This window comes from Thamnophis sirtalis, unplaced genomic scaffold (assembly GCF_051295495.1).
Source record: "Thamnophis sirtalis isolate CommonGarterSnake01/CBP01778 unplaced genomic scaffold, rThaSir2_p1.2 scaffold_2, whole genome shotgun sequence".
Classification (NCBI taxonomy): Eukaryota; Metazoa; Chordata; class Lepidosauria; order Squamata; family Natricidae; genus Thamnophis; species Thamnophis sirtalis.
In genome coordinates this window covers 118125372-118139161 of record NW_028261382.1, presented here as the reverse complement: position 1 = coordinate 118139161, position 13790 = coordinate 118125372, and the positions used below count along the sequence as shown (strand labels likewise).

Sequence of the window (13790 nt, the reverse complement as noted above, 5' to 3'; positions counted from 1 at the left end):
TTCACCTCAATCCTTTCAACTTTCATAAGTGTGCAAAGATGGCTGACAAAGTAGCTTGCATTTAAGATCTGTACAATGTGGGAAGGAGAGGAGAGGAAAGGAAAGGAAAGGAAAGGAAAGGAAAGGAAAGGAAAGGAAAAGGGAAAGGGAAAGGGAAAGGGAAAGGGAAAAACTCCTTATTACAAAGCTTGCTTTCTGCTGAGTATGAAAAGGCTTATTCTCAGACCACTGAGCAAGATCTATCAACACGAGTTAATCTCTCACAAGAACAGAGAATGAGCCCAGAATTTTCTGGTGTGTAAAAGAATTACTTAGATGGCATTCTCCCTTGCAATATTCATTATTCTGCAAATATTTTCCACCCATCCATGTTTATATACACATTTACCATTTTTGATGGCTGGTAAGTAAATCCATTATTCCTATTAATCAAGTGTGGATATCTCTAACTTAACTTAAGGTTTGTGCCTGTTTTCAAGTTAGAAAACAGGCACAAACCTTGTCAGGTGAACTTGTATGAAGAAATGGCTATTTACAACATTCAGCTAGTGAATCGCATGAATGAGCAAGTTTGGTTTAATCTCATACTTTTCACACATATTGTCCGTAAACAGTTTTAAAGATTTTGATTATCAAGAGTTATGGTGATTAAAATAATCCTAACATCTAAGTCTTCATTCAACCCTACTCTCCTTCTTCTTTAGCCTTATACCCTCAGTATTACTAAATGATTCTTATTTTCATCTGGTATGAAAAAGAAATATAACCCACTAATGTAATTAAGCTGGAAAACATTTTACCTACAAGCCTTAAAGGAGCTTCACACCACTTCCTTGCTATAGAACATTTCATTGCATGCCCAACATTTTAATCAAAAACATTGAAAACAGGTTGAAAGTTGGCAACAATTCAACTAATGTTTTGCCAAGAAATGTTCAAAAGTGCAATCTCTCTGTAGCCCTGTATACATTAAACAAAAGGTTTAATTATTCAGTTGTCATTGCATTGAATTTGAAAGGACTGCCATCACATGCTTAGTGCATAATATATGAATGCATACTCTTTTCTACATGCCAGTTATGGCTGTGTTCACTGCATACAGCTGTGTGCCATATTTAATTAAAGCTAATGGGATTACTCCCACCTATCACTTTGGTATCATTTTCATTATTTCAAAAATAGAGATTCCATCTTGGAATGACTAAAAAGGGTGTTTTCCAAGCAGCCATGCTTAAAGAAATATTTTACACAGTGCTTTATTTTCCTGAAAGAAAAGTTTTAAATGTCAGGCCTGGAACCCATCTTTTACATTGGGCCTTCAGGCCTGTCACAGTTAGTCTGTAGGAAAATGGGAGGGGACATTATAATGAGTATGAGAGATATATAGTCTAAATAACATTCCTTTCTCAGAGAGTCAAGGGCATCTTGCCCTGCACCTGGAGTGGTGTGACTGGGAGGCATTTCCAGTTGGGGCAGTGCTTGATTGGACCATGTGATGGACATGTGGATGCTGGGCAGGGTCTTGAACTTTCAGTTGGGTGGGGAAAACCTGGAAACTTTCAGATTTGGGTTTTCCCAGATATGCCAATATGACATATATCTAATAAAATGGAACTTTGAGCCTCAGAGTCTATATTCGTTGGGGGTATTAGTTGGAATCCTGAAATTAAATATTTCACTTAGCAATATGGACATTTTAAAATGCCTCAGTGATTTGATTGAGAGCCCACTTCTTGGGTCTGTTGTCATGTTTAACAAGAAATTACATCATTCATGAGTTATTTTTCAAGAGTTAAAGAAATGTCCACCCAAAACCCAGCTTCAAGAGATTAAGCAGCTGCTGTCCATGGTTCTTAAATGATTAGCCCTATCCAGATCAAGAACATCTGAATCAATTTAGCTTAGTCTTTAACTACATTAAATCATAGAATCATACAATTGAACTGCTTAAGGCATTGAATACAATTTCTGCTTAATACTTTAATCCAGGTTAAAGTATTAATGACAGAGATTTGTCTAGATGACACTGGTTGCCATTTGAGATGCTTCACATCATTCCAGTTCGTTTCTTTGATACTTTTAATTGTTCTGGGGGGATTGTATGCATGAGTCGCACATATACAAATAAACTTCTTGTGTTTCTAGCAGTTGATTTAAAATTCCGGAAGATCCATCTGCATAAGTCCTTTTGACCTATTAGGTAATTAGAGAAATGAAGCAGTTTGTCATGAAAAGTACAATGATTCTATGTAGCCTCAATGATACAATTTTGAAAGATCTTCACTCAAAGCATGGTCAAAATTCAACACTCCCTTAAACTGTTGCTATTTTACAGAGCAACATGCTTAGAATTGTTACTTGGTTCTGTTTCCCACTAATGAATGCAGATTATATACATATTCAAGTCATGTCCTGCAGATTCAGCATCTTCAGTATAGATTGCTACAGGTCATATAACCAAATGAGCAATTTGCTTCCTCAGTTCTGGGACCAAATTGATTTGATTTATTCTTTTTCACATTAACTTAATCATTGGTTGGATTTAGTCCGAGGGCAGGATTGGCTGAAAGGATCAGTTGCATCAAGAAACAGCCTGAAGACTAGATCCTTGCAATTCTCAATGTCAATTGAACACTTGGAACTAAGATATTCATTTAAAAACCAACTAAACAAAGTAGTGTATGTCTATTAGTGTATGTCTATCAGTGTGCCATTTAATGCTATATACCGCTTGTAAGTGTACAGTTTTCATGGACAGAAGATTCAGAAATGGACAAGGAAATGAGATAAGGCAAAGAATTTTCTGGTAGGAAAGGTTTTCTCATGATAAACCTGATTGATAGCATTTTAAAGAAGGACTATGTGTTCTTCTGTAAAATAACAAGCAAGTTCCCAGTGCAGCCTCCTAGACCACAAGAAGCCAATTATCCTTTTTAGAACCTCCAGAAACTCTCCAAATTTCCTGACCAAAATTCAAACCAGAAAGAAAAAGCTGACTTTTTCTGCAGCCTTTTCCCACTCCACCCCTAGTTTTCTAGTGTCATTGCCAGCTAAACAGTTAATGTATTTTAAAAGAATTAGTGCCTTGGTCAATAATTTTTATCTTACTCTGACCTGGTCCATGAATGTGAAAGTTAGGTTCCCACCATAACCTAGACAAAATCATGCTTGCCTGATTGATAGTTAAATATGCAAATTTGGATAATCAGCTTAATACAGTAGATGAAGGTGCAGATAAACATAATTAAATATAGTTTTCAAAAGATGTGGAAGGAATCTTCCATAGATACCATCATATGTTAAAGAACTTGTAGATTAATGACTGACTAAGGTGAACCCTCAGGCACCACTCAGGTTACCCTCAGGACACAAAAAAACTTCCAAGTAGCCTCAAAGAGCCTCTAAAAATGCAAATGACCAGCTGTCTGCAAGGAATATAGATCCTTCCGTTCACCACCATCCAATCAGAGCTGAAAAAGCTTCTTGGATGAGAAGTGAAACATCTTCAAAGAAAAACAAGAAAGTCCAGTTGCCTCTTGAAAAAGCATCTTTGGGACAACCATGACCTGGATGATTCAAATATACACCCGATTCCTTGATGACATATCATTTAATGGACTCCATATCAACCTGGGATCCCCAGGCCGGCTGACAATATTTATTTATTAGCTAAAAATGGATTTGAACTTGCATAGTCTAATCATGACACCACCTACAGAAATGGCACAACCTGGAGACAGAGTTAAAAGAGAGAGCAGCCTAGAATTCCTACATACCCTACATTATACCCTAAGACTTCCCAGGTTATATATCTGTTAGGTTAGAAGATTACAGCTTTAGCCTGGCAAGATTCTGTCTATTGCGGTGAGTTAATAAAGATCAGGTAGAGCTCATTGAGTCATTTCTGGGGGTTGGACCTGACAAGTATAAACATAAATTGGGACCCAAATTCCATATTTGAATATGGTTTTTGTCTATGCTGAAAATCATTCTGGTTGCTTTTTTTATCAATTAGAAACCACCATCATTATAATTTGTTTGGTATTTGAAATATTACTTTTATTAGCTTCTTTTTTAAAAAATGCCCCATTTATGGGCTCTGTGAAGCAATCCTTTTGTCCTCTAGCCTAGATGAGGGACAAAACACCCACATAATTGTGTTTCTTGAGTTTTAAGAGATTATTGTGTCAAAAGGAGCATAGCTGTAATGTGGGCCAATCAGATAGATTACTACAGCCAGTACACTTAAGCTGAATTGATATAGTGCAAGAAATAATCAATTTTTAAAGAATGCCATTAGGCAAACTATAATGCTGTTGCTGATGTTGTTGGCTAATTTTACTTTTATTATACTTTCCTTTTCCCCAGAAATCTAAAAGAGGGAATGATAAATTTTAAAAATACAGATTCTTGAAATTTTCTCGTAATCTTCACTACATTCCATTATGATATCTAATATTTATTTAGGTATCAACTGTATAAAAATAAAGGAAAAACAGTGGGAACAACAAAACAAAATCTGAGTTTAATTTATATTGTTTCTATCCAAAAGTTGTAAAGCACATGAATGCCAGATTAATGCAATGGCATTCATAATAATTTGAAAAGCATATATTTTTTCCTTGGAGTAGAAATGCTTTGGAAGACTGAGTTAGTTAAGAGCAACTGCACAGCTCTTCTCTTGAAAGAAATTCTTTTATTCTTTGGCAGGCAAGAGTATCGTTTCTGAAAGATGATTTTTATTTTTCTTCTTATGTTGCCATTCACTTATCTTGCCCTCCTCCTCTTCCTTACCAGTTCTGACATGTCTAATATTCTTTTTAATCCTCCAAACACCCACATTGATTGACATTTTGGGGTAACGGTTCTTCTCACTGTTGTGCTGCTGAAATTGTTGAAGCAGTGCAGTCTCGAAGACAATAAAGAGATCCACAAAATATGCATACGCAGATGTCTATATTTCTGAAGATTGAAATTTCTCCTCCCATGCATGCATAGATAAAATTCTTCAAGTGTCATCTTGTGAAATGTGTTAAGCCTTAGATTCTCGGGCTATCCAATAAGGCCAATTGCAAATACAGACTTTGTCACAAGAATGTTGAATTTTAGTAGTTTAAAAAATCATGTTCTAAGTATGATTTGCTATAGCTGCAAACCAGGGGTATTCCAGCCCATAGAGTACTTAGATCTGGCCTGCAAGACTGTCCTGGAAACAGCAAAAGAACAGCCCGCGGTGTTTCCGCCAATGAAAACAGATGCATGTGGCCTTCCGGAGCTCCATTTTCAAGGGCAGAGGGTTGCAGGAGGCCGTGGCAGTGAAAAATTGAGTTCAGGAGCCAGTTTTCACTGGCAGAGTATTTGGGCTACTACAGGCACTCTGACACGAGTGAAGTCGAACTGGCTATGCTCCCCCCACCCAAGGTCAAACACCACCCTGATGCGGCCCTGAATGAAATCAAGTTTGACACCCTTGCTCCAAACCATGTGTCATAAAGTCAATGGATGAAGGTTAAGACTGAGATAATCTATAGTCAAAAATTACTTTAAATATCATACAAGTTGAAGGTTTAATATTAATATTAAGAAAAAAAATGAAATCTTCAGCTTCCAGGCAACATCAGCAATCATATAAGTTATTCCAAATATTTAGGAGTAGACTGAAGGGAATAAGATTTATTATAAGATTTATAATCTTCTTCCCTACTTCTGATTTTCAAAACCAAGTTTGGGAAACTGAGTGACTATATCTTATACTTGCTTATCTTTTACAAAGAACCATGAAAACCAGTTCTTGCTAAAGGGCTGAACATATTTTAGATGACTAATATTACTTGCCTAGAATTACTATTTCTAAATTTAGGGGGAAAAAATAGAGATCGGTTTACAAATCGTATTTGTGTGGCCTGCTCTCGAGTTGTACAAATATCTTTCTATTCAGGAAGAACAATTTTCTTGGGAGGTGGGATATGTCCATCATCTTATACAATATATTCAATTGATACAAATTTTGCAGAAATAATACATGAGATAAACTATTGGCCCAACTAACTTGTGTTGTTTCCATATAAAGGAACCTCAAAGTTCCCTTCAGAAAACATAACTTATTCATCAGTAGATGTCAGGTAAAATTAAACAGACTTTTCTTTTCACCTAATTCTTCCACAACACTGCATAATTCATACAAACTACAAGGTTAACTGCCAGCAATCTCAAATCACAAAATACCAATCAAACAAAAACCTCATGATAAAATGCCATCTCAGCCCCCTAGAGCCATGTTTTTCAACCTTAACAACCTTAAGATGTGTGGAATTCAATTTCCAGAATCAGCACGTTTTCCTCCAATCAGCATGTAGGCTGGACAATTCTGAGAGTTGAAGTCCACACATCTTAAATTTGAAAAAACCCTACTGTGGTATCCTTAACACCAATATGCCAGTGGGCTTGTTACGTGCAAAATCCTTATCCTCCCTCTTTATGTTTTTCATGTATTGACCTTAGGTTATCATATCAACTATTTTCAAACAAGGCACTAGCTTAATTATCTATTGCCCATATTTCTTGGGAACATTCTCGTAAAGTTGTCGAAACCTCTATGACCCTCCATGTTCTTGCATTCCAATTTCATTCACCTCACATCTACCTGTCTGTTCTCCCTTTTCTGCCCTTCCTCTCTGTTTTCATTTAGCTTTTCTTTGTCTTTGTCTATCCTTCATCCTGTTTCTAACAATGATTTCTAAGTCATTGAAAAGAATCAGGAAGGGCCTCACTCCATTTTTCTTACTAGCTGCAGCATCTCCCAATGACTGTGATGGCTGTTCAATGCAAGACATTCTTCCATAATAAAAGAAGTGTTAATTAATTCTCATTTTCAAACCCAAGGGGACTAGAAAGGTACAAAACAATAGCTACCCTGTTTCCCTGAAAATAAGATCTCTGGATAATAAGCCCAATTGGGCTTTTGAGTGCATGTGCTAGAATAAGCCCTCCCCTGAAAATAAGTCCTCCTCAAAAATATTGCAACACAGCAGCAGCCATGAGGTGACCACACTCGCCACATCCTGTACCTCAAAAATAATAAGACCTTCCCAAAAATAAGGCCAAGCACTTTGGGGGGGGGGGTCAAAAGAAAATAAGACCCTGTCTTATTTTAGAGAAAACACAGTACTTACAGATCTTCATTCTAACAATATTTTCCAGAAGCAGGTAGATTTCTAACATTTTAAAGTCCTTTACCATAGATGATAGGGTTCCAGTGAACTCAACTTCAATAACTTGCTTACCTATTTTTTTAGAGTAGTCCTGCTTTATCAAACACAAATCTTTTAGCATTGATTCTTACTTACCATATTTAATTCTCTAAATCTGGTATTTCTTTTACTTGTATTATTTTAGAATACAAATTTCCCCTGGAAACCCGAAAGCTCATCTCTGACTTTATATTATATATGGCAAACATTAGGGTTGGACTGAAAATTTCAATCAATTAGGATTCAAATGTGGAAACAAACATATTTAGATTAGCAATTGAATGAGAATGTTGGCATTTGTTCAGGAAGAAACTGGAGGCAAAAACTCCACAATTAATTTTAGAATTTTAGAACCAGAAGATGTCTTGGATATGATTCTCAGAAAAGGAATCTTCTACTATAGCATTCCTTAAAAATGGCAACTTTGTGTCTGTTTAAATTCATTCAAGCAAGAAAAGCCCACACAGCAGTGTATTTCTAGTAATAGCTCAAGTAATTAGAAAATAAAATAAATCTTAATATTTGGCTGACAAGTCTTCTCAAGATTCCTACCCACTGTTTACAGTCCTGCCTTCTTTAGCAATATTTTATCTGACACAGCCCTTCATATATTCAAAGGCTGCGATTATATCCTCTTTCAATCTTTTCTACTCTGAGAAAAACTGATTTAATCTAGTTAAATTGGTTTAATAGTGATTCTCCATATACAAGATATAGTAACAGTTTGAGATATAGATCAGTTTATAGTATCAGAAAATAAGACAACATCGATAGTGAGACAAAATAACCTTGTTAGATGCTTAAACATTTTTATTCAAATATCCTAGGAGATTTAATATGTTTTCTTGGAAACGGTGATTACTTATTACACTTATATGCAGTCTTTCTGCTTAGGTAGACTTCCAAGGAGACTTACACAAAATATAAAACTTGATAGTGAAATAAAACTGCAATTCAGATCTAAAATCAATAGCAATTAAAGGGATGGTGAGAGATGCATTTGTCACTTCCCTAAATACTGGGAGTTGTTGTTTAGTTACAAGTCGCGTCTGACTCTTCACGATTCCATTGACTACAGCATGCCACTATTCTCCACTGTCTCCAGAATCTGCTTCTCAAACCCATGCCCATTCCATCAATGATTCTATCTAAACATTTATTCATCTGCTGTCCCCTTCTCCTTCAATCTTGCCTTCAATCTTTCCCAACATTGGTTTTTTCCAATGTGTCCTCTCTTCTCATTTGGTTGCCAAAATATTTGAGTTTCAATTTCAGTATGTATCCTTCCAAAGCAGAGTGAGTGCAATTTTTTTTTTTTTAGAATTGATAGATACTGGGAGAGTGAAGGTTAAGTTGACTTTACGGGGAGAGCATTCTTTAACTTGTGACCCAAGAAGAAGGGCTTCTCTCACATGCTGGATTGCCAATCTTCTGGAAGTGGGAATATCTTCAGAAGTTTAACCTGCAGCCGTTCTTTCTAATTTCCTTATACAATGGTTCCACAATGTTTCTTGGGCCTACTCTCATAGCCAACTCTCCTAGCAACAGAATAAAATAGTTTAAACCCAGTTTGTTTCCAAAAAAAATGGGGCAGAAAAAAAACATCATCTCTTCTGTTTGAAAGAGTGGCTTCAAACCTATTTCAGGTAGGATAGGGAGGGAGAAAGTTATACAAATGGAACCTTAATTTCAATGTAAATAAGGCATGCATTTGAAACAGAGCAATCCCGGGAGTTTTTCTTCTTCTCAATGGTTTCATTAGCTTTTCTATAATCTATCTACTTATTAGAAGTTCCTTCAACCTTGAAGGCCAGTTGTGCTGTCCAGCTTGTCAAGAGAGGTTTGACACACCTTTACATACTCTCTCATCCATTAAAATCTGGCACCAGATTTATTCATTTTTAATCCATTATTCATTGTGAAGCCATCATATACTCTTAAAGCAAGTCTAAATCATATTGTGGTACCAAGCACCTTTATGAGGAAAGAAATCACAAGGAACTAGGTGGCATCTCATTTGCACAAACTTCATATTGTGCTATTTTCCCCCCTACTACTATTAGTAGTGATGGCACTGTGCTCTTTTCCTACGGCTTGAGCCCATTGCTTCTAGTTCCCCTACCCACTGGAAGTGCTAAGTAATTATTCCAACTCCCTGGGCCATCTTTTGATTTGTAGCAGCAATTTCCTTCAGCTTTCATTATTTTCTTGATTTTATAAAATTTCATATAATTTACTTCCTAAATTTTCTTTGAAGTGGCGCAACCTCATAAAAGGCTCTTCCTTATCTTAGCTGTAGTCTAGTGTATGCACTGAAAAATCCTATCACAATTTCTCATTACCTTATTTCTACAACTTATTACTACAAGTACAAATAGGAAGTGAATTAACTCCACTATGAGAGGGGAAAAACTCATTTTGTTTGAAGCAATCTAAAGTGGAACTGGATCTGTGATCATCTTTTCAAACACACAAACCATTTCTGATCCAACAAGATAAAGCAGGGATTTCAAAAACGCATTTTAAAAAAATCCCTTATTCTCCCCTCCCTCCCAATTGAACCAGTTCAGTATCAATTGGCTTTTTTCCATTCCACTTTTCAAGATATTGCAATAATCCCGGTCCAACAAGTGCTGTACAACCCATCTCTGATGCAGATGCAGATAAGGTATCTATACGTCTTAGAGATTTTGGAAAAATTGCCTGATTCTTTCATTATTGTAGCACAACACCTCCATGCAAATTTCCATGCAGACTCTTCTATTGGTGTCTCCCTTCTTCCCCGAAGTCAATATAGGTGTTTGGGTGTGTTTGTGTGTGTGTGCGTGTGCGTGTGTGTTTTATTCAAAGACCTCACGTGGACAAAGTGTAGCCATATTCAAACCAGCAAGTCACACACTAGGTCTTCAGATGGGGTTGGGATGGTGGATGTTTATTAATGAGCATTGCTATCTCCTAAGCTGATCAACACACCTATCTGGTTCTCTCACGCTCTCCTTTTTTCCCTTTTCCTCTCTTTCCACCCCCCTCCATGTACTCCACTAACAGAGTCTTTCTGACTCTCAACAAATGGTGTTTCAGTCTCTTAGCTGAATCATTTTTCTGAAGAAATTAGGCAAAAGGGTGGCGAAGGAGCAGATTGTGTCAATGCCACAAACCAGGAGCAGCTTTCGGTAATTAGAAGGTGCATTAAAATTCCAGGCATGTCCTTTTCTAAGCCAGGATTGGAGGGGGGTGGGGGAAAAATGAGGTAAATCCCTTCCTCCTCCTCCTCCCCCCACTGCCCCCACCAGCACCAGGAGCCCTAACCAACCCTGAATGATCCTGCTCCATCCTTTCCTTCACCCCTCCCGCCATGCAAATGGGGACTGAACCAGCTGCGAAGCAAGACAATCAAGTGTTTCATTAAAAAAAAAAGACCCAGTTCAGAATCGGCTGGGTAGGGAGGAGAAGAAGAGAAAATGCCAGCTCCTTTCAAAAGAACAGCCAAAGCATCCAGTGGGAGAGAAGGATCCCAAACTCTGGATTTCTTCAAACTCCTGGGAGGTTCCTCTTGATCCCTTTTGCCACCAAGCTTACAGGAGAGATTGGATGCCATGGTTGAGAAAGATAGATGAGAGATAGAAGATAGATAGGTAGATAGATAGATAGATAGATAGATAGATAGATAGATAGATGATAGATAGATGATAGATAGATAGATAGATAGATAGATAGATAGATAGATAGATAGATATTTGATAGATAGAGGTAGGTAGGTAGGTAGGTAGGTAGGTAGGTAGGTAGGTAGATAGATAGATAGATAGATAGATAGATAGATAGATAGATAGATAGATAGATACATTCAATTAGTATAAATTCTGTAAGCATGATTTCTTAAAAAGAGAACCATCTCTTTTTTACAGCCATGTTAATCTCTTTTCCTAAGATCTCCCAAATTCAATATTTCTGGAAAGTATTCAGGAAGCAATGTCTCTATTCAGTCATCTTTATGAAAGGCCATCTTCCCCATGCTTGGCCAAAATGTTCTCATCTCCAAATCTTCCCAAGTGCCTCCTGCTGCCCACCTCTCTTCTTGAGAGATTGGGGGGGGGGGGTTAGATAAAATTAGCAGGATTGTGGCCATCCCTGGCTGATGCTTCATTAAACAATAATAACAACAAGAAAAAAAAAGAGTCAACCCAATACCACACACTCTGACATCCAACCAACAAACCCAGGCTCTTGAAAAGGTTTGTGAGTCTCACTCCCCCAGCCTTTCTAACTTGCAAAGGGGAAGCCAGTTGGCATTAAAACGACAGTAAGGAGAAACTCCTTCAAGGAAAATGAACAGCATCTGTCAGTATGTATCTGCGTGTTTTCCCTACCAAGGTCTACTTGTGTGTCTTAAACAAAAATATTGTGTGTGTATGTGTGCGTGCATGTAGATAGATAGATAGATAGATAGATAGATAGATAGATAGATAGATAGATAGATAGATAGATAGATAGATAGATAGATAGATAGATAGATAGATAGATAGATAGATAGATAGATAGATAGAGTTTTGCCTTGCTTTTTAGCCTCACTTTCTAAATAGCAATCTCAGGGTTGACTGTGGGGGAGAAGGTGTGGGGGAATGAAAGAGGATGAATCCTCCGGCGCTAATTTTGTCGGAATCTCCACTCGTTTCAGTGGCACCCAACTCACGTCTCCGGTTGAGCGTCCTGCAAAGAATATTTATTCGGCACAAATTTCAGTGACTGCATTGAACGCCAGCCTTGGCAAGCAAATTGCATTTCCTATCGCAATTGAGGGAGCCTGGATTCTCTTTGCCCCCCCCTCTCTTCCTTTCTTTTATGGGAAGAAAAGAAAAGAAACCTCCATCCCATCTCCCTCCCTCCCTCGCTCCCCCTCCAGTCCTCTTTCCCCCAGTGACCGCTGATTTGGCAAAGCCACCCGAGTCCGGATTCGCGGAATAAAAACGAGGTTCGCGGAATAAACGAGGGGAAAACCTTGAGAAAGGACAACGCGGCGTCCGCACACCTCGGGCAAAGCCCGAGTCTCCGGCCACCATCCCTTACCAATCCGCCCGGCGTTCACTTGCAATCCTTTTTTTAAATTATTATTTCCCCCCCCCCCCTCCGTCTCTCTCCTTCTCTCCCCTCCGGCTTCTTGAGGAGGGGAGGAGGGTGTCACATCCCTTTGCCCCGCGCCCTTACCTTTCACAGAGGAGAGCATCCAGAAAAAGACGAGGTTCCCCAAGGTAAATCCACTTTTAATCCCCATGATTTTGCCCAAGATGCACAAGTCCGGGCGGCCGCATTTCCCACATCCCCTTTGCCCCAGATCTGCGGCGACGGCGTCGGCTTTCCTTGGCCAGGTGGTCTCTTTGCAGTAGTAGGAAATCCTTTGCATCTTTTTCCTCCTCCGAGCGAACGAGCGGAGCGAACGAGCTTTCCCCCCACACGCCGTCACCCCCAATAGGAAGGAACTGCTGGCTTGCCTGCTTCTGCCTTCGCCGTTTGCCCCCCCCACCCCACCCCTCCTTCGTCGCCTTCTTCTTCCTCCTCTTCTTCCTCCTCCTCCTTGCTCGCTTCGGTCCAAGGCGCAGTGGAGGAGTTCGCGCGGATGTGTGTGTGTGTGTTCTCGTGTGTGTATGTGTGTGTGTGTGTGTTGATGGTGCGCGGTCACAGCTCCGAATGAACGGCGTTTCTGGGATACCACAGCAACCTTGACGAGCAGGACTCAACCATCTCTCCGGCGGGGGCAGCGAGGCTCTCGGCTCAAGCAAGCCGACTCTGCCGCCAGCCAGCCCGGGGCTGCCTCGAACGCCTTGCCACTAGCTTCCCCGTTCCCCCCTTCTCTCTCTTGAGAGGAATAAGGATGAGGGGGGGGGAGGGCTTGTTTCCAGAAGAACCGAATCCAAACGGTGTAATTTTAAGACTCACGAAACGAGACACGGAAAGCAAATCTCAGGAGCGGAGCGCCACGGAATTGACTGGACACGCTTCGAAATTGACCAGACCGCGGCTCGAAATTGACAAGTTTCTCTCTCTTTCTCTTTCTCTCTCTCTCTCTCCCCTCCCGTTTGCTGGGGACTCTTGAGCAAACGCCGCCTCTTCTCTTTTCGTTCCCCTTATTCTTTCACCGCTGTTTAGGAAACCTTGGAGTTGGGGGGGGGGGGAGGTGTTTCCTGTTGGTGGTGGTGGGCTTTCTAATGGGATGAATTATTATTATTGTTCTTCTTATTTTGGGGAGAAGGTTGGGAAAAGAGCTCACCTTCCAGTAGGAAAATTAAAATAAAATAATAACAATAATAAACAACCCTTAATACCCCAAATCGGATGCCCGCGGGATAGGATTCGCCGCCACCTTCAAGAAACAGCCGAGAACCCGTTGAAGCGGACGTGTCTCCATGTCCGCAGGCGGACGGTAAGAAGAGAGAGAGAGAGATACACAGAGGACGCAGCTGTGCTGGAGCCTGGAACACTCGCTCAGCGCGCTGGATACATGCGCGGAGGGCAAGCCAGACCCAAGAGCGCCCGCGCTGGTGGGCA

At 39.6% G+C, this 13790-nt stretch overlaps 1 protein-coding gene across 1 annotated transcript in view; it reads right to left on the bottom strand.

The window, feature by feature from the left end:
• The window catches only part of CSMD3 (CUB and Sushi multiple domains 3), a 669496-nt gene extending 656744 nt beyond the window's left edge, over positions 1-12752 (bottom strand). Inside the window, exon 1 of the mRNA XM_087706764.1 lies at positions 12453-12752. Within this exon, the coding sequence (XP_087562890.1) occupies positions 12453-12648 (196 nt within the window). The 5' untranslated portion in view covers positions 12649-12752. The remainder of the gene's footprint in view (positions 1-12452) is intronic.
• Positions 12753-13790: the final 1038 nt, after the last annotated feature.